Source organism: Nicotiana sylvestris, chromosome 9 (assembly GCF_000393655.2).
Source record: "Nicotiana sylvestris chromosome 9, ASM39365v2, whole genome shotgun sequence".
NCBI lineage: Eukaryota > Viridiplantae > Streptophyta > Magnoliopsida > Solanales > Solanaceae > Nicotiana > Nicotiana sylvestris.
Genome location: NC_091065.1, coordinates 175,591,500 through 175,616,486, shown reverse-complemented (window position 1 = coordinate 175,616,486; position 24,987 = coordinate 175,591,500). Strand labels below are relative to the sequence as shown.

The window sequence follows — 24,987 nt, the reverse complement described above, 5'->3', positions numbered from 1 at the left end:
TTTTTCGTAATTCAATGCTTAAATTTTTTTTTGAAAGATAAGTCAAACAAAAACTACTTTTCTAATACTAACAAAATCACTTCTCAAATATTTATCTGAACACAAACTATTACACCATTAAAATTCTTTTTTAAAAAGCACTTTCGACAAATAGCACTTTTCAAAATAAGCAGAGTACTGTGAAAGCCTGTCCAAACAAGCCCTTATTCAGGGGCGAAGCTAAAAGCAGGAATTGGGTTCAGCCTAACCCAATAATTTTTGCTTAAACTGTGTATTATGTTAGAAAATTCATTAAATATATACAAATATTAAATTTAGAATACAATTATTAACACTTAAAATGTATACAAATAGTTTTAGAAAATTAATTAAATATGTACAAATATTAAATATTTTTCGCTCAAACAATATAATTATCATCGTTCTAAATCCAAAACCTATAATATTAAAATTCTAGATTTATCTCTGCTCTTATTTGCTACTTAACCTTAGTGTATGGCTTCCTAGTAAACTAAAATTCCCTCTTCTTAATTTATCTCCTTCACGAGAGAAATTAACATGCATTTAAGTTTCTTATTCTCCTGTATTTCTAATTGGCATTCAGAGAATTATTCATCCGAATATTTAAGAATGACATAAGAAATTGTAATAAATTTTAGTCATTGAAATAATTGCTAGAAAATTATTCTTTTTTTAATATATATTATTTGTCTCATTGTGAAGAAGAGGTATATACACCACTAATATTTGATAGGCCAGAAAAAACAGGTGTGTGTGAACTATTGCATGGCCATGACTTACTCTTATGCTCTTGGTCAACTGGATTTTGCAATAATCCACTATCACACGTGGCAACTCTGTATTGCTTTACGAGAGGAAATCAACATTGAGTTAGATTTTCTAGACATAATAATGTATCTAAATATATCTACTGTTGAACTTTGACAAATGGACAAGAATGCAAACGTTAAACAAATTGTTATCTACCAATCAGAAAACAGATAATGATATTCTAAGATAATGACTTAAGGGTTTTGGAGTCATTTAAATACATTTAGCGCAAGACCATGAAACTCAAGCCAAAAATCAAGTATTCTTTGTGTAGTATAGCTTCATTCAAGAGTTTTTTCATTTTACTTCTACAACAATGACTGCCTCTACAATGGCTCTCTCTTCCCCTTCTTTAGCTGGAAATGCAGTGAAACTCTCACCATCTTCCTCTGAGATCACTGGAAATGGAAAAGCTATAATGAGAAAGACTGTTACCAAGGCGAAGCCAGTCTCTTCTGGTAGCCCATGGTATGGTCCTGATCGTGTCAAGTACTTGGGCCCATTCTCTGGTGAAGCACCAAGTTACTTGACTGGTGAGTTCCCCGGCGATTATGGGTGGGACACTGCTGGACTTTCAGCTGATCCAGAAACTTTTGCTAAGAACCGTGAGCTAGAGGTGATTCACTGTAGATGGGCTATGCTTGGAGCTCTCGGTTGTGTCTTCCCCGAACTCTTGGCTCGTAATGGTGTCAAGTTCGGTGAAGCTGTCTGGTTCAAGGCTGGATCTCAAATTTTCAGCGAGGGTGGACTTGACTACTTGGGCAACCCAAGTTTGGTCCATGCACAAAGCATCTTGGCTATTTGGGCTTGCCAAGTTGTGTTGATGGGAGCTATTGAGGGTTACCGTGTTGCTGGTGGACCTCTTGGTGAGGTTACCGACCCACTCTACCCCGGTGGTAGCTTTGACCCATTAGGTCTTGCTGATGACCCAGAGGCTTTTGCTGAGCTCAAGGTAAAGGAGATTAAAAACGGTAGACTTGCTATGTTCTCCATGTTCGGATTCTTCGTTCAAGCTATTGTCACTGGAAAAGGTCCATTAGAGAACCTTGCTGATCACCTTGCTGACCCTGTTAACAACAATGCCTGGGCCTATGCCACAAACTTTGTCCCCGGAAAGTAAAGTTCTTAAAAGAAGAGTCTCTTTTAGTATCAGATTGTCTGATGTCCTTGTGAAACTGTTGTTAATTACTGGAGATTATATACGAATTTTGTTCAACTGGTTAGTTCTCAGTTGCATTTTCTGTGCTATCCATAAATTAAGTACAAGTTAACAATGGGGTACATAGGGAACACTTCTTATATACAACTATGTTCTTGCCTCATCCTTTCCCCAAATTAAGGTTTAAAGAAACAACTGCCCAGCAATATTATCATCATCACTGATATAGTAGTTGTGTCGATTTTGGTTCATATTTTAGCAGACCAAAAAGAGCTGAAATATGGAAGATTTGGTTGTGGTCCATTACAAACGTTATCTTAGTTGTATGACTCTTTTTCACAAAAGATCAGGAAAAAATAACACAAAATCAGCAAATAAAATATAAAAGAGATATTAATAGGATATTTTATTCAAATTGTAACTGGTCATAAATCATTTCCTCCTAAAGCCTCTTGGAAGAATGTGTCAAAATGTTCCAATTTCTAACTTGTTGGAGTGAGACCATGCATTTTTGTACCTTCAAGTATACAATCTTCGTTTCTGGCCGTTTTCTTTTTATTACTGTTGTACTTATGCTTTACTAAGCCGAGGGTCTATTGGAAATAGCCTCTTTATCTCCACGAGGCAGGGGTAAGGTCTTCGTACACATTACCCTCCCTAAACCCCACTATGTGAGATTATACTGGGTATGTTGTTGTTGTAGTAAGTATACAATCATCACAAAATGACTTGAAACTTTAAATAACTAAATAGACTATAAGGTGGTCACTTGAGCATAGTGTGTTCTTGGAAATCAAACAAATCAGACGAGAGTTCGGCATGCTTCCCTTTAAAGGAGCTGCCATTTATCAAAATTGTGGTTCAAACATGAGAGATTGGGAAATCACTATTTGTCAGATGCAACAATATACCCAGTGTAATCCACAAGTGAGGTATGAGGAGGATAGTGTGTATGCAGACTTTATCAGAGGCTGTAACGTAATCTCAAAAACAGTAAATAATGTTTTTGATGGTATCAGAGCAGTTCACAAACTTAACAGCCAGAACAAAATTATAGCTGGTGGAATATCTTAATCCTTTATTGAGTAATTATCCGGGCAACAAAGACAACTTCTGCAAACTGTACAATTTAGCGCATGAAAGAGCGAACGTGTCTCCTCTAGCAAAAAGAAATGGTTCACCTTCTTGAGGTAGCTCAAAAGTCTGTCTCATACTCTAGGACCAGCCGACCAGCCAGCAATAAAGCAAATTGCTGGTAAAAATAGGTTAGTGTATGTCGATTTAATTGCTGGTAAATGCTCAAGCATTTCCCAAAAACAGTTGGAGGATCGCTCGTTCATCTTATTTACCAAATCAGTTAACCAAGCAGCTTTCATGTCAATGTATAACTTGTCAACAGTGTATAAAACTTAAACTCGTTATGAGACTATGAACATGTCAGTGGATACAATAATTGATCCAAATATATAATTTGTTATCAAAAGGAAAAATTAGAACACTTGCAGCAGATCAAAATAATATCAGTCTTGAGATGTCATTTCACCCTAAGTTACAAACTAATGACAAATTAACAAACAAATAAAAGATAATACAAAAGAAAAGGTAATGTCATCCACCTTGGCACATTGAAATTCAATGATACCAACTACTTTCTTCCCACATATCTTATCAAAATATTTGCAGATTACTTCCCTCAGACAGAAAAGAATACTTTACCTTACCCCCTTCACATGGATACAACACAGCATACAGATTACATTGTCTGGAAAGTTTTCCCAACCCTCCTGATGTTACATACATTGACTTTTTTTTATTTCTTCCACTACCTACCTTCCCTCTAATACGAAAATGTTGTTCCTATTTTTGGTCATCATAGTAATCCTTTAATTTAAAGATGGTAGTGATATTCGGATGCGGTGTAGAAAATTACACTGTATATATAATGTCAAATTTTTTCACATATATCCACAGAAGATATTGAACCCCTTGATGAAAATCCTGCCTCTGCTACCGCTGATACTTCCAGAGAGTTGGGAACAATGTGAACAGTTTTAGAGACAAAGTGGGTAGAATTAGTTGTCTTGCCTTCTTCATTAGGAGCTGAGGCGGACACACACTATAAGTTGAGTGGTCAACGGTAGCCGAAAACTTCGGAAAAAACTTCATATATACCTGCAAATGTCTTCAAGAAATAGTTAGATATTAGTAAAGGTACTCATAGCAATCTTTATGGGCATTGATAAATTTATATTGAATGTCATGGTGCCCTACGACCGTCGAATCCTGGTCCACCTCTAATCCAAGATTTCTTTCTGACATCTTTGGTTGATCTATTGTATTTCATGTGGCTCTTAACTAGCTGCCCAGCTGAGATAGCTGACATGAGAGATAGCTCATCAGCAAGAACTGAACCTGCTACTGTTGTGGCCAAAAGCCTTGCATTTGACCTTGGTGCCTCTCTGTTTGCACCTTTCACTCCTAATAAGTTTAAGCAAGCTGATTGAGATGCAAGTTGTGTTCCACCTCCTACTGTACCCACCTGTATCACAATAGTATAGATAATAAGTACAACAAGAAACAAACACTTTCTAGTAGTAGTATTTAACAAAGTGTAAAACTCATTAAATGATTTTTTAGAATCCTCACTTGCAAAAGTTTGGGGTCGAAATAGACCCCTGTGATCCGATCCTTCCCCGGATCTCATGCATAGCGGGAGCTTAGTACACCGGATTGTCTTTTTTTATTATGTTTTGCATCAGAGTATGCTGTCATCATCATACCGCACATAGCGGGAGCTAAATGCACCGTGCTACCTTTTTTTTTTGGCATCAAGGTAGGCTGCCATTATCATATCCTTTTGGGGAGCGGAGCGGCCCTTCTCCGAACCCTACATGAACACAAGATGCTTCGTGCACCGAGCTTCCCTTTATATATATGAACTCTAACGGGAAGGCTTGGCGCGATGGTAAAAGTTGTTGTCGAGTGATCGGAAGATCGCGGGTTCAAGTCGTTAAAATAACTTTTTATAGAAGCACAAGGTAACTTTGTGTATATCAGACCGAATATGGTCTGAATCTTCCGCGGATCCTGTGCATAGCGAAAGCTTAGTGTAACAAAATGCTCTTTTTCTTTTTAAATATCTAAGCTCTATGTTTAAAATGTTGGCCATTCCGTTGAACCCAATGATTATAAGAACAAGTGTGTTAGTGTTAATTGCATACCTCAACAGAAGGCATGGTGACAGAAACATGGAGGTCCTTGCCATCAATTACAACTTCCATCATAGTAATACAATGAGAACTTTCAAAATTTTGAGCAGGATCCTGACCACAACAACAACAACCCAGTATAATCCCACTTAGTGGGGTCTGGGGAGGGTAGTGTGTACGCAGACCTTACCCCTATCCTAGGGTAGAGAGACTGTTTCCAAATAGACCCCCGGCATCCTTCCCTCCAAGAACTTCCCACCTTACTCTTGGGGAGACTCGAACTCACAACCTCTCGATTGGAAGTGGGGGTTACTTACCATCAGAGTAGTTTGAGCAGGATCCTGACCAGTGGCTATATATACAGCTGAGACAATATTGCTAGCGTGCGCGTTGAAGCCGCCAAGCGCGCCAGCCATGGCGAAACTAGTGAGGTTTTTAAGCATGTTTAGCTCCACTAAAGCAGCAACTTCTGTTTTCAAAACCTTCTTCACCATCTCTTCCTTTAAGATTGCCTCACAAACTACTGACTTTCCTCTCTCTTCAATCAATTAACTGCTGCTGGTTTCTTCTCTGTGCAATAGTTCCCTGTCAACAACAACAACAACAAATCCAATTTGATCCCAATAGGTGGAGTCTGGAGAGGATAGTTTGTACGCAGACCTTACCCCTACCTAATACAGGAATAATTTTCTGTCACGGTTTAAAAAATTCCAATTTCAGAAGAAATATGCAAATGATATTTACCTTTATGAGGTTCTCAATTAGTAATACCATCACTCGTTATTTGAGTTATACCTTCATATTTCTATAAACTAGTATCTGGTGTGTCCTTTCAAGTGGTACTAAACTTTTGATGCCCAGAAAATTTGATGGATAGATGAAGAAGAAAGAGGCTAGGTGTATTATGACTCTTTTAGAAGAGGTGCATCGGAACTCTGTTAAAATAGGCATATTACCAAGCAAAATTTTAACACACTACAGAAAGATGTATTGTATAGTTTAGACTTCACGAAAATTAATATTGGTAATAAGATCAAGGAATACGATATACATCTTTGATAATGTGTACGTCTGAGCTGCCATCTTCTTTGGGCTCTTGCCTTTAAAATTTTAACAGGGATTTCACTTTTAATTTCATTACTGGAATGCCCTAAAAAGTGAGGGACGCTTGGCTCTACTCTTTATTTAATTAATAAATGTATTGTAAAACACAAATTTAGTTGATTTTCTTGGGCTAAATTTAAAAAAAAATCTTTATTTTCATATAAGGAAAGTTGAATTATAATATGGAAAGAAAGAAAAAGCTGGACAATTTTTGCTACATCAGCAGAAGTTGTAGTACCTTTTTTTAAAAAAAAATGTTGACAACTGTATTTAGATAATATTTTATTTTGTACACAAAACATGTGAACGACAGATGATAACATTTCGAATTAGCCATAAAACAAATTTATCAAAATTATTCAAAGTTAAAGAAGTATTTATAAGCTTATATCAATTTTGAAGAAATTGAGGGAACATATTTAAACTCAGACACATGAAAGTTGGCAGAATGTAAAAAAGCATGACCAAGTTGAGCTATTACAAAACAAAGTGATATCATGACACAATATTTTAGCAAAAAAATGGCAGTGGCCACAATTAAAGTCTAGGGGGCAAACCTAAGACAACTTACCCTATGTATATAGGAATTTTTACATTCATATGCCACATAGGAAACCTTATTACCCTCAATGTTTAAGGTTTGACTTAATTACACTTAGTATACCAAATTACCAATTCTATACCATAATTAATTAAGGGTATAATTAATTGTACATTTTTTACTCCTTAATTAAAAGAATCTGCACGTTTCTCTCTCCTAACCCCTCAGTCCCACCCACGTTTTACCCATACCCATGTTCTTTTTACCATTTTCCATCTTGTGAAACCAAATTCTCCCTCTAAATTCACAGAAAATTGAAGAAACCCTTCAACAAAGTTGGTTCCCCATTTTACTCCAGTTGAAGTTCATCAATGAAGAACAACAAAGTTCATCAAAATTAAAGTCAAATCTTCAAAGTTCATACCCACATTTACCTTCAGCTTCAAATTTTTTCAATAAAGAAGAACAAACCTTCAAAGAGACAAGAGAGCAGCAATTCCACCATTGACAGCCATTAAAAAGCTTTGAAGCTTTGAATTCAAATCTGGATTTTCAAAAATCATTATTTGTTTTGATTGGGTGTTGTTGTAAATAATTGAGAATATGTTTTGGAGTTTATATCTCAATTTTGAGGGGTTTTGGTGAAGATTTAAAATTAGTTTTGGCTGAATTTCAGATTGAAACTCGAAGAAGAAGAAGAAGAAGAAGAAGAAGAAGAAGACATATTGCATAAATTGTAGATAAATTGTAGATAAATTGTAGTTACAGTTGGATTGATCAGAATTTGAACTAAATACATCTTCGCCGCCGTTGACGGTTTCCGACGAGGAAACTCCTCTGTTCTCTACTTCTCCATTCTCTATTTCTTATTTTTACTTCTGTTTTACTTTTTCTATTTCTAATATGAGTTTCTTGATTTCGCACACTGTATACACACATTTGATACGGCAAAAATATGAAGTAGTTACAGTTGGATTGATCAGAATTTGAAATAAATAAAAGAGATTTTTACATTCCTATGCCACATATATTTCAAATTCTATGGAAGTCTAATTTTACGATAATATCTATTAAATTCCTACATTTATCTACAAATAAACTACACATCAGTTTTAGGATGTATAAAGCAATATTATTTTCATAATTATCTACAAAATTACAATATTTATACTACAACTAATCTACAATCTATGTTGAAAAAATGTTGACTACAAAAAATTTCTCTTCATCTACAAATTTTCTACAGAAATTCTACAAATGTACTACAAATCAGTTTAAGTACGTATAACGCAATATTATTTGTAAGGGTATCTACGTAATTACTATATTTATACTACAATTAAACTACAATCTATGTTGAAAATCTACAAATTATCTACAAACTGGGTACATTGAATTTTAATATCCTAATTCTCATTCAATTGTAGCATAATTGAGATTTTTGACATAATTGCGTTTTTCAAAAGATTTGTAGAAGTTTTAGTCGTTTTTTTATTTGTGAAAATAGAAAATAAAGCATCTACAATCAGAATACAACAACAACAACAACAACAACAACAACAACCCAGTATAATCCCACAAGTGGGTCTACAATTTAACCTACAATTTATCTACAATTTCTGCAATATGTCTTCTTCTTCTTCTTCGAGTTTCAATCTGAAATTCAGTCAAAACCAAGTCTAATCTTCACCAAAACCCCTCAAAATTGAGATATAAACTCCAAATCATATTCCCGATTATTTTCAACAACACCCAATCCAAACAAATAATGATTTTTGAAACCCCAAATTTGAATTCAAAGCTTTCAAGCTTTTTAATGGCTATCAATGGTGGAAAATATCTGGAAGAATATTTACTTCCATAATTGTAGCGCGCCTAAATAGGAATATCTGGAAGAATATGATTTGATCTGATTTACGCCAAATCTTTTTAGAATATTCTGATTTACTCTTAAACTATTAACAGTAGCTGACTATTCCTAATTTGTCGAGCTAAAATTGAGGAATCAATCAATCCCAAGATTCTTTCCTGATTTTTCGCACGTTATTAAGGGAAGATTCTGCCCTATTAATTCCTAATAAACGAATGGTACAGAATTTGTAGGAAAAATGTGAACTAAGCGGGTAATTTAGATACTATGCATATATTTAGTAATAAAGTTTCATATATGGTATAGGAAGGAAAAAATCTCATGTATATATTTGCATCACTTGATCGATGATACATGTGAAAGAAGATTGCAACTTTGGTTGCATCCGATTGTTTCAAAGGCCCAAGGTGCCAAACTATAAAATACCACTTTCACAACTAAGATGTTCTGTATCTATCTTTTTCTTTTTGGAGTATTATTTTTCGATTGGAGATGAATGAAGTTAAAAAGGACGAAATCTGTAGTTGAGAAAGAAGCAAGCGTGAGAATAACCCCAAAAAAGCCCTAATCAGTTCTGAAACAAATCTACCAACTTTGTTGCTATTAATCTTAGCATCATCGTCAAGAGACGACTCTCCCCTATGGTGTATTCTAGCCTAGCTTATTTTACTACTCGTTCTTCCTTTGCTTTTTCTTTTGCAGCTATGGGCATTTTTTTATTATCCTCTCTTTTGCATATAGCGCTATTGTACAAATGATTTTCTGACATTGAATTGATTTCGAAAACAAAATTAATTAGTACTTATCCTAATCTACGATCAATAACATACCAGAAGTAACTTTAGAGCCATATAATATAAATTGATATTGAAATGGAGTCATTCCATGGATTGTTAATGAAACATGTGAAATCTAATATTCCTTTTGCTATATTTTATACAATCATACTTAAAACTTTTAAAAACTAAAGGCATCCAAGTGTAATTTTTTTTCTTTTTTCAATACAATATTTCAAAAAATTATTAAACTAAAGTAAATGGAATAAAGACTAATGATGACATTGCAGGAAATTGACCAAGTACCTTTTATCAACAATTAGGAGGACGGAGACCTCTACAACTTCACTGCTCTAGCCATGATTCGAACCTGCAGGGTTAAATTATTGAAGTGAATCCATGATTAAGTGGGAGGGCAACCAAAAAAATAATTAAAATGTAAAAGGACAAATCGAGCATTCTCGTTTATTAACATATATCATTTCCACACAAAAAAAACTTATAGAAGGCAATTGAATAATAAATTATGCATTTAGGAGAGATGATAACTTGCTTTCAAAATAAAGAGCAGAGCCCGGAACAAAGAAGGTGGAATTAACACAACTTTCTTCCATGTAAAATAATGAAAAATAAGTTTAACAGGATCCACATACTTTGATATAAAAATAAAAAATTATATAAGTATCATGAAATACATGAAGAAAAGTACCGTGTGTTTAACATTTTCAAACTTCCTCAAAGAGTATAGAGCATATCTACATACAAAGTAGCAGGTAAAAATGACTATCCATGTAGAAATCTAAATTGTGGCATCCTTGTTTGAAAAGAGGAACTTGATCGATTTCCATTGAATTGCCAATATAATTATGTTCTTAAACAGTAGCAGTAGAAAGTGACTATTCAGTTACAAGTTTTAATTATGCATATGAATCTGGTCAATTATTGTAACTTCTCAAATTCTTCACGTATTGAGATTAATGGAGAGAAACTTAATTAAGGGTTTAATGATGATCCATAACACTAAATGGAAGGTAATTCTACCTTTGGATGAAGGGCAAATGTTAATTAGTTTTTGATGGGTAGTTTAGTAATTCAAGTTTTGACATAGAACCTTCCCACTTTTAGTATAATATGATGAATAAAACTTTTAATCATTTGTTAAAGAATTTTGAGGGTTAATAGTGCCAATTAGAAAATTTGACAGATGATTTACGTAGGGACATTGGGCGAGTGATCTCGAGTGTTGAACGTTAGGCATATTTAGGGCGCACTAGAGGTGGACCTAGGATTTTAAGGTGTCGGGGGCACATGAGCGGACTGCTCAACCAGTGTCCTCATCTGGCTTTTGATCTTGAGGGTTCCAAGTAAAAACACATGACCTTTTCTTAACGTATAAACACATATATATCCAGAAATATTTTGCCGAAGTTAACGGGGTCTGATGACCCTTCTACTCCAAATATAAGTCCGCCTCTCGGGTGGTATTTTGCAAGTGTCCAGCCCAAAGGCAAGCCCTGAATGAGTCTCAGAAAAGCCTTTTAAAATACTGGTTAAAATAGCAAGGTTTAGCCAGTTTTCGGACTAGTCATTCAAAAATAGCCCGCGTTTGCCAAGTCATTGAAAAATAGCCATTACTTTGCTGCAACAGAGACCGGTCCATCATAATATACTGAAGTTCGGTGCACCTGAGTATGAACTTCCAGCATACTATGCTGGACCGGTATACTTTGCTGGCTCCAGTATAATATACCGGAGACTGGAGCACCGGTGCTCCACACTCCATATTATGCTGGACCGGTATATTATACAGGAACTCCAGTATATTATGCTGAAGTATTTTTCCGGATTTTGAATAGTGTTTTCGTTCAGATTTATTGGTTATTTTTAATTTCTTCCAAAATACTGATTTGTAGCGTGCATGCATAATTGAGCAGGTGACTAGGTATATTGGGGGTCAAAAAGTTAAAATAAAGGGATACGTGGAATATACCAGATACAACTAAACCTTATGTATAAATTCAGGGTACTCATTCTGAAGGAAATCAAGAACGTTTTGTACCCCTTTGGAAACCATGTTCATTCCCATTGCATCACCAGTGCTACAACTAAACCTTGTGAATAAATTCTTTCCAGCTATTGCACATTGAATGTTTTGTAATCTGGCAAATCTGCTTGATCTGCAATATCTCAAAAACAAAGTTATACAACCAGTTAATCTTAGTAGTACAGTTAATTAGTTACCTGAACTTTCACCTTGTATACAGTTAATCTAGTCATACCATCTTGAACACTAGTTGTATCACCAGAAGCATAAATGGCATTGCAACCAGAATACTCTCTCCCATCAAGTAACAACGGTCCGGCTATTCCAATAGGTAATAACTTCTAGTTTTAAGGATAAGATTTTAAAGAGAATATTTTTGGAATTAGGATTTCAGTTATGTAAAATTATAAGTTAATTTTATTATAAGTTATAATTGTATAAAAATTATATAACCATCACAAAAATGAAATGTGAAAATTGAAAATACATTAAATAAAAATATATTAAATTAAAAATACATTAAATTAAAAATACATAAAAATTGAAACTACATTAAATAATATAAAAATACTAAGTCGTTTCCAGATACACCAAAATCATTAAAGGATTGAGTGAATGAGGCAGAGGATTGTTGTGGTTGTCGCTGTGAAAATTGTTGACTTCTTTTATCGATTATTTGTTTTTGTTTTTGTCGCAAAAATTCACGACGATTCTGATCGACAACAAAAACCACATCATTGAGTAAAATTTTATTTTATGTTCTTGTAGTCTCAAAATTTCGTTTTTTGCCTTCAAAACTTTTTTTTTTGGTTGTTGTCTCATTTGAATTTTTCATCACCTCAATAATCCGACTATTTTCTGATTGGACCATTTTCATATATTCTTCATCTATTTTTCTCTTCATATTTGATTTCTTTCCCTCACTAGGTTGTTGATGATGTGGAATCACCTGCAACATCCTCAATTAAATTTAATGAAATGATGATAAGTTAGGAGAAAATACAAAGGGTGAATCAAAGGATGATATATTCGTATAGCCTTACTTTCTTGCCTCTTTCTTCCAGCATCGCCATCGTTAAACTGCTCAAAATCTTTCATTATAGATCACACATGATCAAATTTAAAACCTTTTTTGAAGTTCGGATCTTGCATAAGTAAATCTTTTGCTTGTGTAATCTGAAATATTAAAAAAAAAAAAGTAAATATATACAAATAAAGTATAAGTAACTACAAAATAAATACTCATAATATCTTGATTTTAATGGATCCCCAACAATTATTCTTGAAGTTGTAGTTGATTATGACCTTTGGATATTGCATGCATATTTTGGTATGCCCGACACCAATAATGACATCAGTATTTTAGAGTTATCATATTTGTTTTCAAAAAGGTATTGCTTCTCCCGCCCATTATGTTATTCAAGGAAAAGAATAAGATGTGGGTTATTATTTAGTTGACGGTATATATCCAAAATGGTCTACCCTTGTGCAAACTATTCATGAGCCATGTTCGCCAAAGAAGAAATATTTCATGAGTCATCTTTTCAACATCATGTCGAAAAGATGTTGAACGTGCATTCGGAGTTTTGCAAGCTCGTTTTGCAATTATTGCATGACCGGCACGTTTTTGGAGAAAAGAAGTGCTACATGATATATTAACAACATGTATTATACTGCACAACATGATAATCGAGAATGAGTGTAATCTTAATGCACCAATTCAAGATGCTTGGGAAGGTCTAACTCCAATAATAGAAATGGTAGTAGATGAAAATCACCCGAATGTTTCCAACTCTTTCTTTAAATAAATCATGAACAAATTATAGAAAAATTTTAATTAAATAATATTAAAAGTAATTAAACTCTCTAATAATAAATAATTGAGAATATTTTTCTTTTTAAATACTAGTAATTCTAAAGTAAATTTGTGTGTGTCCCTTTTTCGTAATTCAATACTTAAAAAGATTTGAAAGATTAGTCAAACACAATCTGCTTTTCTAATACTAACAAAATCACTTCTCATATATTTATCTGAACACAAGCTATTACACCATTAAAATTCTTTTTTAAAAAGCACTTTTGGCGAATAGCACTTTTTAAAATAAGCAGCGTGTAAAAGCTTGTCCGAACGCGTGCTTATTAGGGGCGAAGATAGAAGCAGGAAACGTGTTAGCCGAACACAGTAATTTTTGCTCAAACAACGTATTTATATTAGAAAATTCATTAAATAAGTACACATATTAAATTTAAAACACAATTATTAACACTTTAAATCGGCGTTCTAAATCCAGAACCTATAAAATTATAATTCTAGTTATAGAAATTATTGCTACTTAACCTTAGTGTATGGCTTCCTTGTAAACTAAAATTTCCTCCTCTTAATGTATCCCCTTCACGAGAGAAATTAACATACATTTAAGTTTGGTATTCTCTGATGGTAAGCAACCTCCACTTCCAACCAAAAGGTTGTGAGTTCGAGTCTCCCCAAGAGCAAGGTGGGAAGTTCTTGGAGGGAAGGATTGCGGGGGTCTATTTGGAAACAGTCTCTCTACCCCAGGGTAGGGGTAAGGTCTGCGTACACACTACCCTCCCTAGACCCCAATAAATGTGATTATACTGGGTTGTTGTTGTTTGTTGTTGTTAAGTTTCTTATTCTCCTGTTTTTCTAATTGGCATTCAGAAAATTATTCATCCGAATATTTAAGAATGATTAAGGAATTGTAATAATTCTAGTTATAGAAATTATTGCTAGAAAATCATTATTATTGTTATTATTATTATTATTATTATTATTATTATTATTATTATTATTATTATTATATTATTATTTGTCTCATTGTGAAGAAGAGGTATATACACCACTAATATTTGATAGGCCAGAAAAAACAGGTGTGTGTGAACTATTGCATGGCCATGACTTACTCTTATGCTCTTGGTCAACTGGATTTTGCAATAATCCACTATCACACGTGGCAACTCTGTATTGCTTTACGAGAGGAAATCAACATTGAGTTAGATTTTCTAGACATAATAATGTATCTAAATATATCTACGCATGTTGTTGAACTTTGACAAATGGACAAGAATGCAAACGTTAAACAAATTGTTATCTTCCAATGAGAAAACAGATAATGATATTCTAAGATAATGACTTAAGTGTTTTGGAGTCATTTAAATACATTTGGTGCAAGACCATGAAACTCAAGCCAAAAATCAAGTATTCTTTGTGTAGTATAGCTTCATTCAAGAGTTTTTTCATTTTACTTCTACAACAATGACTGCCTCTACAATGGCTCTCTCTTCCCCTTCTTTTGCTGGAAATGCAGTGAAACTCTCACCATCTTCCTCTGAGATCACTGGAAATGGAAAAGCTATAATGAGAAAGACTGTTACCAAGGCGAAGCCAGTCTCTTCTGGTAGCCCATGGTATGGTCCTGATCGTGTCAAGTACTTGGGCCCATTCTCTGGTGAAGCACCAAGTTACTTGACTGGTGAGTTCCCTGGCGATTATGGGTGGGACACTGCTGGACTTTCAGCTGATCCAGAAACTTTTGCTAAGAACCGTGAGCTAGAGGTGATTCACTGTAGATGGGCTATGCTTGGAGCTCTCGGTTGTGTCTTCCCCGAACTCTTGGCTCGTAATGGTGTCAAGTTCGGTGAAGCTGTCTGGTTCAAGGCTGGATCTCAAATTTTCAGCGAGGGTGGACTTGACTACTTGGGCAACCCAAGTTTGGTCCATGCACAAAGCATCTTGGCCATTTGGGCTTGCCAAGTTGTGTTGATGGGAGCTATTGAGGGTTACCGTGTTGCTGGTGGACCTCTTGGTGAGGTTACCGACCCACTCTACCCCGGTGGTAGCTTTGACCCATTAGGTCTTGCTGATGACCCAGAGGCTTTTGCTGAGCTCAAGGTAAAGGAGATTAAAAACGGTAGACTTGCTATGTTCTCCATGTTCGGATTCTTCGTTCAAGCTATTGTCACTGGAAAAGGTCCATTAGATAACCTTGTTGATCACCTTGCTGACCCCGTTAACAACAACGCCTGGGCCTATGCCACAAACTTTGTCCCCGGAAAGTAAAGTTCTTAAAAGAAGAGTCTCTTTTAGTATCAGATTGTCTGATGTCCTTGTGAAATTGATGTAAATTACTGGAGATTATATAAGAATTTTGTTCAATTGGTTAGTTCTCAGTTACATTTTCTGTGCTATCCATAAATTAAGTACAAGTTAAAAAAATGGGGTAAATAGGGAACGTGGCATTTCTGAGGTACTAAACAAATATATTAGTAGTAACAACAAAGCGTTCAAAGTTTCAAACAACAGCTTGCAGAGCAGAGGAAACCGATATTAAAATTGAAAAGAGAGGCTAATGATTTTCTTCGAGATATATGGATACACCCAAATATGGAGCAAAGTAAGATGATGCATAGGAATAAGTGGAGCCTGGATCAAATAAGACTGATACATCTCTATGACAAACTGGAATATTACATGTGATAACTGAGTCGCATGCAACCGCCTCCGTCCTAGTCTGAAGAGCATAACATTTGGCTTGGCCTCCCCTCTAGGGAGACCTCTACCTGCCCGACCTCCATCTCTAGCTGGTTGTGCAGGTGGAGTGGAAACTAGTGCCGTAACCACGGCCTGCGAAACCTAAGGGCCCTATGGAATACGTGGGGCCTGAGTAGTATGTGGAGGTGCACCCCTATTGAGTCTGGGACAGTCCCTCACCATATGACGAGTGTCACCACACTCAAAATAAGCTCTCGGAGGACATGGATGCTAGAACTGGCTCGGGCCCGGTTGGCTGGACTGACCGCAGAAAGCACCCCGTGCAGTAGGTGCACTACACAGTGGCGGTGCATAATGGGCAACCTGAGGCCTGGGAGTAGCCGGAATACCGTTGGAAGCTGGAAGTGCTGAATGAACAGGGCGGCGCACATATCCTTTACCATGACGGGCTGCAACTGGGGCACTGGCACCACTATATGTGCTAGAATCTCGAGGCCTCTTGGCCTCCCTCTCCTCTCTCTCCGGGTCCACATACCCTCCAATCTCCTAGCGATCTCCACTACATGCTGGGATGTCAATCTCCAACTCTCGAGCCATGTTGAATCTAATACTGCGGTTGAGTCCCTCGATAAATCGACAGACTCGCTCTCTGACTATGGAGGCTAAAGCTGGTGCATGTCGGGACAACTCGTTGAACCTGAGAACGAGCCAAGTAATTTATACATACATTTCAGTATGCAAATATGATCTTTATGGTTTTGAATCGGACGTTATTTCTAATCAAAATAACAATTTGTAAGAGGCCTGGAAGTGTCTTATTTTACGTATACTTCTTTCCCGAATTGTCTGTGTTTCTTGACAAATAATTAAAGGGACCTGGAAACCAATCTGTTTACATTTATATGTTTCTCTAGGAAAAATTTAACTTTTAAAGAGAATATGGCACATGGTACTACGGATTGCAACAACTTTTTAGTGGACTAGAATTTTTATCAAACTATATTATTATTATTACTATTATAGCATATCCTAGTTGACAAAGTTTTTGGAAAGTTAAAAGTACTTTCTTTTTTCTTTTTAAAAAATTACTTTTTTTTTAATTGTGGTGTTTGGCAAATATGAAAAGTATTTTTGTGTAGAAAAGACATTTTTTTGGTTGTTGGCGACTTCTCAAACAAAAACAGCTACTCCCTCCGTTTCAGTTTATGTAAATATTTTTGCTTTTCAAATTCAAATTATATAAATTTTGACCAATATTTTGAAATGTATTTTCTTATGTAAAAATTGCACGGGGTGTCCTATTTGGTCGCCCCAATTTAACCTATACCCATTTTTTTTTTAAATATTTTAACTTGTACCCACTTTTTAAACAACTACAGCCACATTTCTCCTCCTCCTTCGTTTTCTTCTTCTGCTTCTTCTTCTTCTTCTGTTGCCGTTGTTGGTGCTGCTGTTTAACCAAAAATCTGAGTCTTTGGTCAAAGCTAGAAACGAAGAGAAATTCAGGTTACTGATAATCAGGAGACGAAAATAATAAAAGATTTTTGAGAACGATGATAAAGCAGTAAATAACTTTGTATTTCAGTAAAGTCTCAATAATCTTCCTTTCTACAGATGTCGAGTCCTTCTCATTTTATAGTTGATTCTAGGAGAAGGTGTAATGCCTTTGTCTTAATGAGGCAATTATGAGCAATAAATGACATTAAAAGAAACGTTACTCAATCATTCCTATTAAATACAAATTCTCTAACTTATTTGATATTTAATGCTGAATTTGGACTCTTTTGCGTCATCAGATTCATATCTTCAATCCTTTCTGATCTTCGGGGTTTTAAATGACTTATATAGGTACGAAACTCGTGCCTCTTGAATAATGACTCGTGCCTATTTAACTTTCTTCTCTCCGTATCTGTTGTCGCCCGTGCCTTCTTGGTTGATTACCGTGTTTTGACCATTTGACCAGTCCACGTGTCATGACACGTCATCTTCAATATATAAATTCAGTTTTTTCCCAATACAGATAGTCCCCCCACTTTCCATTTATTTATCAATTAAATATTTGGAAAGTGGATCTTCACAAAAAGGGAATTTTTACCATAATCAATGCTATGACAGTATTGGCGCTTCAATTGTCTTTTCTATTTAATGCTCTGCACACGCGTCACCTTCTGATTGACTCCGTAATTTTGCAGCCTTTTTTCAAGGCTTATTCATACCTTATATTGATGAAGTGATAGTTGCCTTTATTATAGGCTTTCCGTCATTACACTTCTAAGTTTGACGGTTGTCATTACAAACATATTTGACCCTCTTTCTTTTGTCTTCTTATTCATAGACCTTCAACAAGCAATTTATTATTCACTTTTGCTTTTTCTCCCCTTTAGTTCATCATTCTTCAACGATGTCATCTCCAAACCCTAACCCTAGAAAAGTTCCAATTCTAGATCACTTCCCCAATGCCCCCGTAAGACATAGGAGAGGCAGAAGAGGTAGGCAGAGGAGCTTGAGCCTAGGATCCACTCGTGGTGATTCATCTGGTTCTGCTTCTTCTTCTTCTTCTGGTATTAGGAGTTCTATCCCAAAGACCCCTTCTTCTAAAGGTAAAGAACTTTCTGAACCTACTCAGGAACCTTTAGTTAAAGAAATCATACCCAATGATTTATCTTTTGGGAATGATAGAAGATCTCTCCAAGAACAAGTTAAAAATTTAGAAAAAGTTGACACCTATCCTTCTTTAATAACTGAACTTGTGATTCCTACTGTTAGGAAAGATTGTAATTGGAGAGATAATCTTCGTATGATGATTCCTGCCCCAAACCAGAGAATTTTTTCTTTCAGAATTGGATTCTCGTTCATTTATACTTATCCCTTTACTTTGGGATTTAATCCTGCCATTGACCCAGTTATACTTGAATTTTGCCGCTTTTTCAAAATTTGCTTAGCACAAGTAGGTCCTCTTGTTTGGAGAGCTGTGGCTTGCTTAAGGTATTTGTCTACCAAAGCTAATGTTAATTTTACCTTTTCCCCTCTTATGCACCTATACCACCCCAAATTATTCCGCCATGGAGTTTTTACCTTGACTGCAAGAAGCAAGAAGGTTTTGGTAAACCCCGAAGATGACAAGGATCGAGGGTGGTATTGTCATTACGTTGTTGTAAGTACGATGGATTTGTTGGGTGAAACAAACATTCCCTTCCCGGAGAAGTGGAATTTTGCATGTAAGTTTTTCTTTTTCTTACCGTATCTACTTTTTAAGAATTTTGATTTCTTTTCTAATCTCGTCATTTTTTTGTCTTTTTGTAGCAACCATGGGAGATGTGGAAGACGTTCCTAACTTCCGTGGTTGGGTAGATTCAATTTTGAAGATTGCGCCTATGGAGGCGAGAACTTGGAAATCAATTTCTCTTTTGAATGGTTGGAAAGTGAAGTCCCATGGTATGTATTTCCTTATGCTTTGTCGTATATTGAATTCTTTCTTAATTTAATTCTGTATCCCTCTTTTTATCAGGATTTGGTATCAGGTGTATGACAGCTGAGGTAGCCGTTGCCATTCGAGCGTCTTCAACCGCTTCACTTGATTTGGAAAAGACTCGGGCCACGCTACCAAAAAGAAAAGTTGTAGAAGAAAGTTCTGAGAATGATGAAGAAGAGAATACCTCTTTGATAGCTAGGCCAAGAGCCAGGAGACGCATCATTGATGGAGATGAAGTTGAAGATGCTCCTGCTCGAGCCTCTATCTCTGAGCCTGTTCAAATCCTTTCTGATGAGGATACCACTCCAAGAGGCTCTAATGAATCAATTCGATGTCTCTTTGTTAGTGGTTTTGAGAGTGGAGAGTTTGGACCAGTTCTTGATGAAACTCCCCTCTCTTCTTCTATTCCTTTGACAACCACGAGTATTTCTTTGCCTATTTTATCGACTCATGTTTCTTTACCTGTTTTGGTTCCCATATATGCTCCTACTGTCCCTGCTTTGACTCCCATAACTCCCATTGTTTTTACCTCTTCTACTACTCCTCCTTCCATTGTTCCCCCTCCCTCTGTTCAGCATACAGAGGCGGGTTCTAGCAGCAGAGGCATGGCTATGAGAAGTGTTACTCTTGAAGTTCCTGCCAATCATAGCCTTTTGAGAAAGACTAGTGGAGCTGATGTTTGGCTCGAGCCTCTAATCGGAGATATTGAGAAGAAGAAGATGGAGAGCCACAGTTGCTTGACTCTGATGAATGACATAGTTCATTCTACCTTGAAGGTACTTCTCGTTTAACTTACAAGTTTTTTTTTATATCTCTCTATATTCTCACATTTGATGTCTTTCCCTTGTAGGCTAATCTTATTGGTACTGAGTTAATGGGAAGAATCTCCACTCTAGATAATAAGGATCGAGAGTCTGCGAAGGCTATCTCTAAGGCTAGGAGAATAGCCTAGGAAACCTAGCTTGAGGCAGCAAACTGGAAGGAGCAGTTTGAGAATGCTCAGGGGACCATAGAGGAGTTGCAAGAAAGTAGAAATCACCTAGAGCAGCAAAAGCGTGGTTTGACTTCTGAGCTAGTAATTCCAAGGCTTCTTCAAACCAATTTGAAAAAGATAAGGAGCTTTTGGAGTACTCATTTTCAGAACAATTATCAAAGGCCAGTGAAGAAATCAGAGAGCTTAAGGCACTTGTGGAGAAGAAAGAAGAATATGCAGGGGAGTTAGTGCAAAGCTTGACTCAAGCTCAGGCTGACTTAAGGATCTCCTCTGACGAGATACGTGCTTTGAAGAGTTCCCATGCCTCCCTTGAAGCTTCCCATGATTCCCACTTAGCTGAACACCAGATATTGAAGAACGATCTTGCTATGTGGGAAAGGGAGTATGGACTTCTTGAGGAGAACTTCAACATAGAGGTAAGTTGGGCTTTTTTAAAATCTCGCCGTGATGATTTGATGGAAGCTACTCAAGAAAACTTTGATTTGCAATCTAAATTAGCCAAAGTCTTAGACACTATTGAAAAAAGCCAACAACCAGTTGATACTCCTTCTCCTGCACTTGGAACTCCTGGGGCAGAAGAGCTTTTAAATGAAGAAGTGGCTACTGTGGCAATTGGAGTTGCAATTCCGGCTCCCGAGGGTGAAACTTCTATGACACAGTCCATGGAAGCTGAAGCTCCCGTGACTCTTGCTTCCCTTGGTGATTTTAACACTCCAGGCCCAGTTGAAACCGCTCATATTGTTGCTCCCTCAGAAGTTGTTACCGTGCCTGTGACTGCCCCTGAAAATGAGATTGCAACTTCTGATGTTCCAACCCCTTCAGTGACTAGTTGAATGTATTTCAAACTTTACTGTTTTTTTATTAATCGGTGGTGTTATCCCTTAGCAACTTTAAGGGATCTTTTGATGAAGTCTCCAGTTATCATAATGAGGCATTTGTAAAAAACAAATATTTTGCTGACTAAGTTTGTACTTAGTCTTTTATATTAAGAAGTTTTATCGGTACTTCTGTATATTCTATTCTTGCCTATTTATCTAGGACTTATAGAATAGCTTAGCATTTTTATCCTTTGAAAATGCTTTTATGATTCTTCTCATGGATTATCAACATGAGGCTTATAAAAGAGGGCCCTTTTATTTTATCGACACTTAATGAAGAAGACGTCTCAACTTCATAATGGTGTTATAATACGATGAAAGAAATAGGAATACACATGTTTTGTATGAAACAACTTTGACAAGTTTTTATTCATGAACTTTAACAAGTTTTTTGACTATTACATGTATTAAAATACATCTATAACTTCCTCGTAACTGTTTTTCTTGTAACAGATTTTTACATAATATAAAATAAAACAAGGTTTTTCTTCATAACCTGTTTCAGTACATAGTCATGACCCTATCTTTATATGAAGAGTTTGAGAGGTGACTTCGTTTATGAGTTTGAGAGATGACTCTGTTGTTCTCATGGGAAAAACATTATGATGAATGTCTTGTGTTTGTTGAACACAATGATGAATGCTGAAGACTTCGTAACTTTTTCTCAACACTTGCCTCTTTGTGGCCGACTTTTGTTCGATATTCGTATCTGTTTTTCTACACATATCTGTGTATAATATGTAGTCCCCCAAGTGTTTGAGCGGTGAAGTATGAAGCCTCGAGCACTTGTTTATTTCTTTCAATTTGGTCCTTTTCTTGAAACAGAAAAATATACGGGACTCGGAGGTGTGATTATAGATGAAGACTACCTAGCTCGTGTGTATTTCCATCAGATTAATTGTAACCCTGGGCTGGGAATTTTAGAATACTCCATTTTTCCTTACAGGTCGTGACTCATCATTTGGCACGAGTTAGGGTTTTTGCCTAGCATCTAAAATCGTTAGTAAAACTTTAATAATTCAAAAGAAAAAATTTTAACATGGTGATACCTGACCATGGGTACTTTCTCAGAAGTAATATCTCTTTAAATGGACGGCATTCCAATGTGATGGTAAAACTTTGCCGTCCATTGTCTCCAACTCGTATGCTCCTTTACCTACAATGTCATGAACTCTGTATGGTCCTTCCCACGTTGGACTTAGCTTTCCTGAATTAGCAGCCTTTGCAGATTAGAACACCTTTTTAAGCACAAAGTCCCCAATTTTGAAAAATCTGAGGCGTGCTTTCCTATTGTAATATCGTTCAATTACTTGCTTTTGTGCTGCCATTCTTATCAATGCAGCTTCTCTTCTTCCTTCAAGCAAATCAAGGTTGACCAGCATCTCTTCATCATTAGATTCCTCCGTTGCCTGAACGTACCGTGTGCTCAGTTCACCTATTTCAACTGGAATTAAGGCTTCCGCACCATAAACCATTGAAAATGGTGTTTCTCCAGTGCTTATTTTTGTCGTTGTACGATAAGCCCATAGTACTCCAGGTAATATCTCAGGACAATTACCTTTTGAATCCTATAACCTCTTCTTCAAGTTGTTGATAATGACTTTGTTTGTGGATTTCGCTTGTCCATTACCCACTGGATGGTATGGCGTAGATGTTATCCTTTTAATCTGCCAACTTTGAAGAAATTCTATGATTTGGGCTCCTATGAATTGTGGTCCATTGTCACACACGATCTCCTTTGGTGCTCCAAAGTGGCATATTATATTTCGCCATATGAAGTCTTTAACTTTCTTCTCTCGTACCTGTTTAAATGCTCCTACTTCTACCCATTTAGTGAAATAATCTGTGAGTACAAGTAGAAACTTTACCTGACCCTTTGCTTGTGGTAGTGGACCTACGATATCCATTCCCCATTTCATAAAGGGCCACGGGGCTATAACAGGGTGTAGTAACTCAGCTGGTCTGTGCATATTATTGTCGTATCTTTGACATTTATCACATTTGGACACGAAGCTGTTTTCCTCTTCTTCCATCTTAGGCCAATAATATCCTGCTCGAATCAATGTTCTTACCAGTGACCTTCCCCCTGCGTGACTTCCACAATGTCCTTCGTGCACTTCCTTCATCACGTATTCTGTTTGAGAGGGTCCGAGACACCTTGCTAGTGGTCCAGCGAACATCTTTCGATAAAGATTTTCTTGATATAAACAATATCGAGCGGCTTTTTTGCGAAGCGCGTGAGCCTTCCCTTTGTCATTAGGCACGGTTCCGTGCTGTAAAAAAGCAATAATTTCGTTTCTCCAATCCCATGTTAAATGATTAAAATTTACCTCATTCTTATCAGGTTCGAGAACGGAATGAAATAAATGTATGACTGAAGCATTTGCGTCATTTGCTACGTCAGCTGCAGATGCGAGATTAGCTAAAGCATCTGCCTCCACATTCTCATCTCTTGGGATCTGCATTACCTTCCAAGTTTGGAATTGCTTTATTAGTTCCCGTACCTTTTCGAGATATTCTTGCATTCGAGTTTCCCTGGCTGTATAAGTCCCCAGCATTTGATTGACCACGAGTTGAGAATCACTCTTGATTATAATTTGTGTTATGCCGAGTTCTCTTGCCAATTCTAAACCTGCAATTACAACCTCGTACTCTGCTTCATTGTTAGTTATAGAATGACATTTTATAGCTCGCCTAATAGTTTCACCCGTATGTGGTATGAGAACTATACCCAGACCTGCTCCTTTTACATTAGATGAACCATCAGTGAATAAAATCCAAGTCCCAAGGTTTGCACCATTAAAAACTTGTAATTCTTTTTCTGCTTCTAAATGCATCCCCTAGCTAAAATCAGCTACGAAATCGGCTAATACTTGAGATTTTATAGCAGTCCTAGGTTGATAAATGATTTCGTATTCACTTAATTCTATAGCCCATTTTGTTAACCTCCCTGACAATTCATGTTTATGCAAAATGTTTCGAAGCGGAAAAGCAGTACCTACAACAATGGGATGGCATTGAAAATCAGGTCTTAATTTTCTAGATGTCATGATCAAAGCTAATGCTAACTTTTCTAGCTGTGGGTATCGTGTTTCAGCATCTAGTAAGGACTTACTTACATAATAAATAGGAGATTGTTTACTCTGGTCCTCACGGACTAAAACAGCACTTACCGCAACTTCAGACACAGCCAGATAGATGAGAAGTTTTTCTCCCACCTTTGGTTTTGCCAATAACGGTGGTTTTGACAAATAAGCTTTCAAATTTCTAAGGGCTTGTTGACAATCTTCATTCCATTCAAAATGATCTTGCTTTTTGAGTGCAGAGAAAAACTTAAAACACTTTTCTGAAGATTTGGAAATAAATCTCCCCAAAGCTGCAATTCTTCCCGTTAATCTTTGAACTTCCTTTTTATTAGTAAGGATATCAGGGATTTCTTCTATTGCTTTGATCTGAGAAGGATTTACCTCAATACCACGGTTAGAAACAAGAAAACCCAAAAACTTACCTGATGCAACTCCAAATGCACATTTTTCTGGGTTGAGTTTCATATTAAATTTTCGCAAAATTTCAAATGTAACAGATAGATGAGAAATATG

General features: G+C 36.3%; 2 protein-coding genes and 1 pseudogene across 2 annotated transcripts; 2 read left to right on the top strand and 1 right to left on the bottom strand.

Annotated features, from left to right (window-relative positions):
* Positions 1 to 1,080: 1,080 nt before the first annotated feature.
* LOC104231565 (chlorophyll a-b binding protein 7, chloroplastic-like) lies at positions 1,081 to 2,047 on the top strand. The gene has a single exon (XM_009784603.2). The coding sequence runs from the start codon at positions 1,148 to 1,150 to the stop codon at positions 1,949 to 1,951; it is 804 nt and encodes a 267-aa protein (XP_009782905.2). The 5' UTR covers positions 1,081 to 1,147; the 3' UTR covers positions 1,952 to 2,047.
* A 1,557-nt stretch (positions 2,048 to 3,604) lies between these two features.
* Positions 3,605 to 12,607, bottom strand: LOC104231645 (3-hydroxy-3-methylglutaryl-coenzyme A reductase 2-like; annotated as a pseudogene).
* A 2,201-nt stretch (positions 12,608 to 14,808) lies between these two features.
* Positions 14,809 to 15,722, top strand: LOC104231485 (chlorophyll a-b binding protein 7, chloroplastic). The gene has a single exon (XM_009784519.2). It carries the CDS (start codon positions 14,809 to 14,811, stop codon positions 15,610 to 15,612), a length of 804 nt encoding a protein of 267 aa, XP_009782821.2. The 3' UTR covers positions 15,613 to 15,722.
* The last annotated feature ends 9,265 nt before the right edge of the window (positions 15,723 to 24,987 follow it).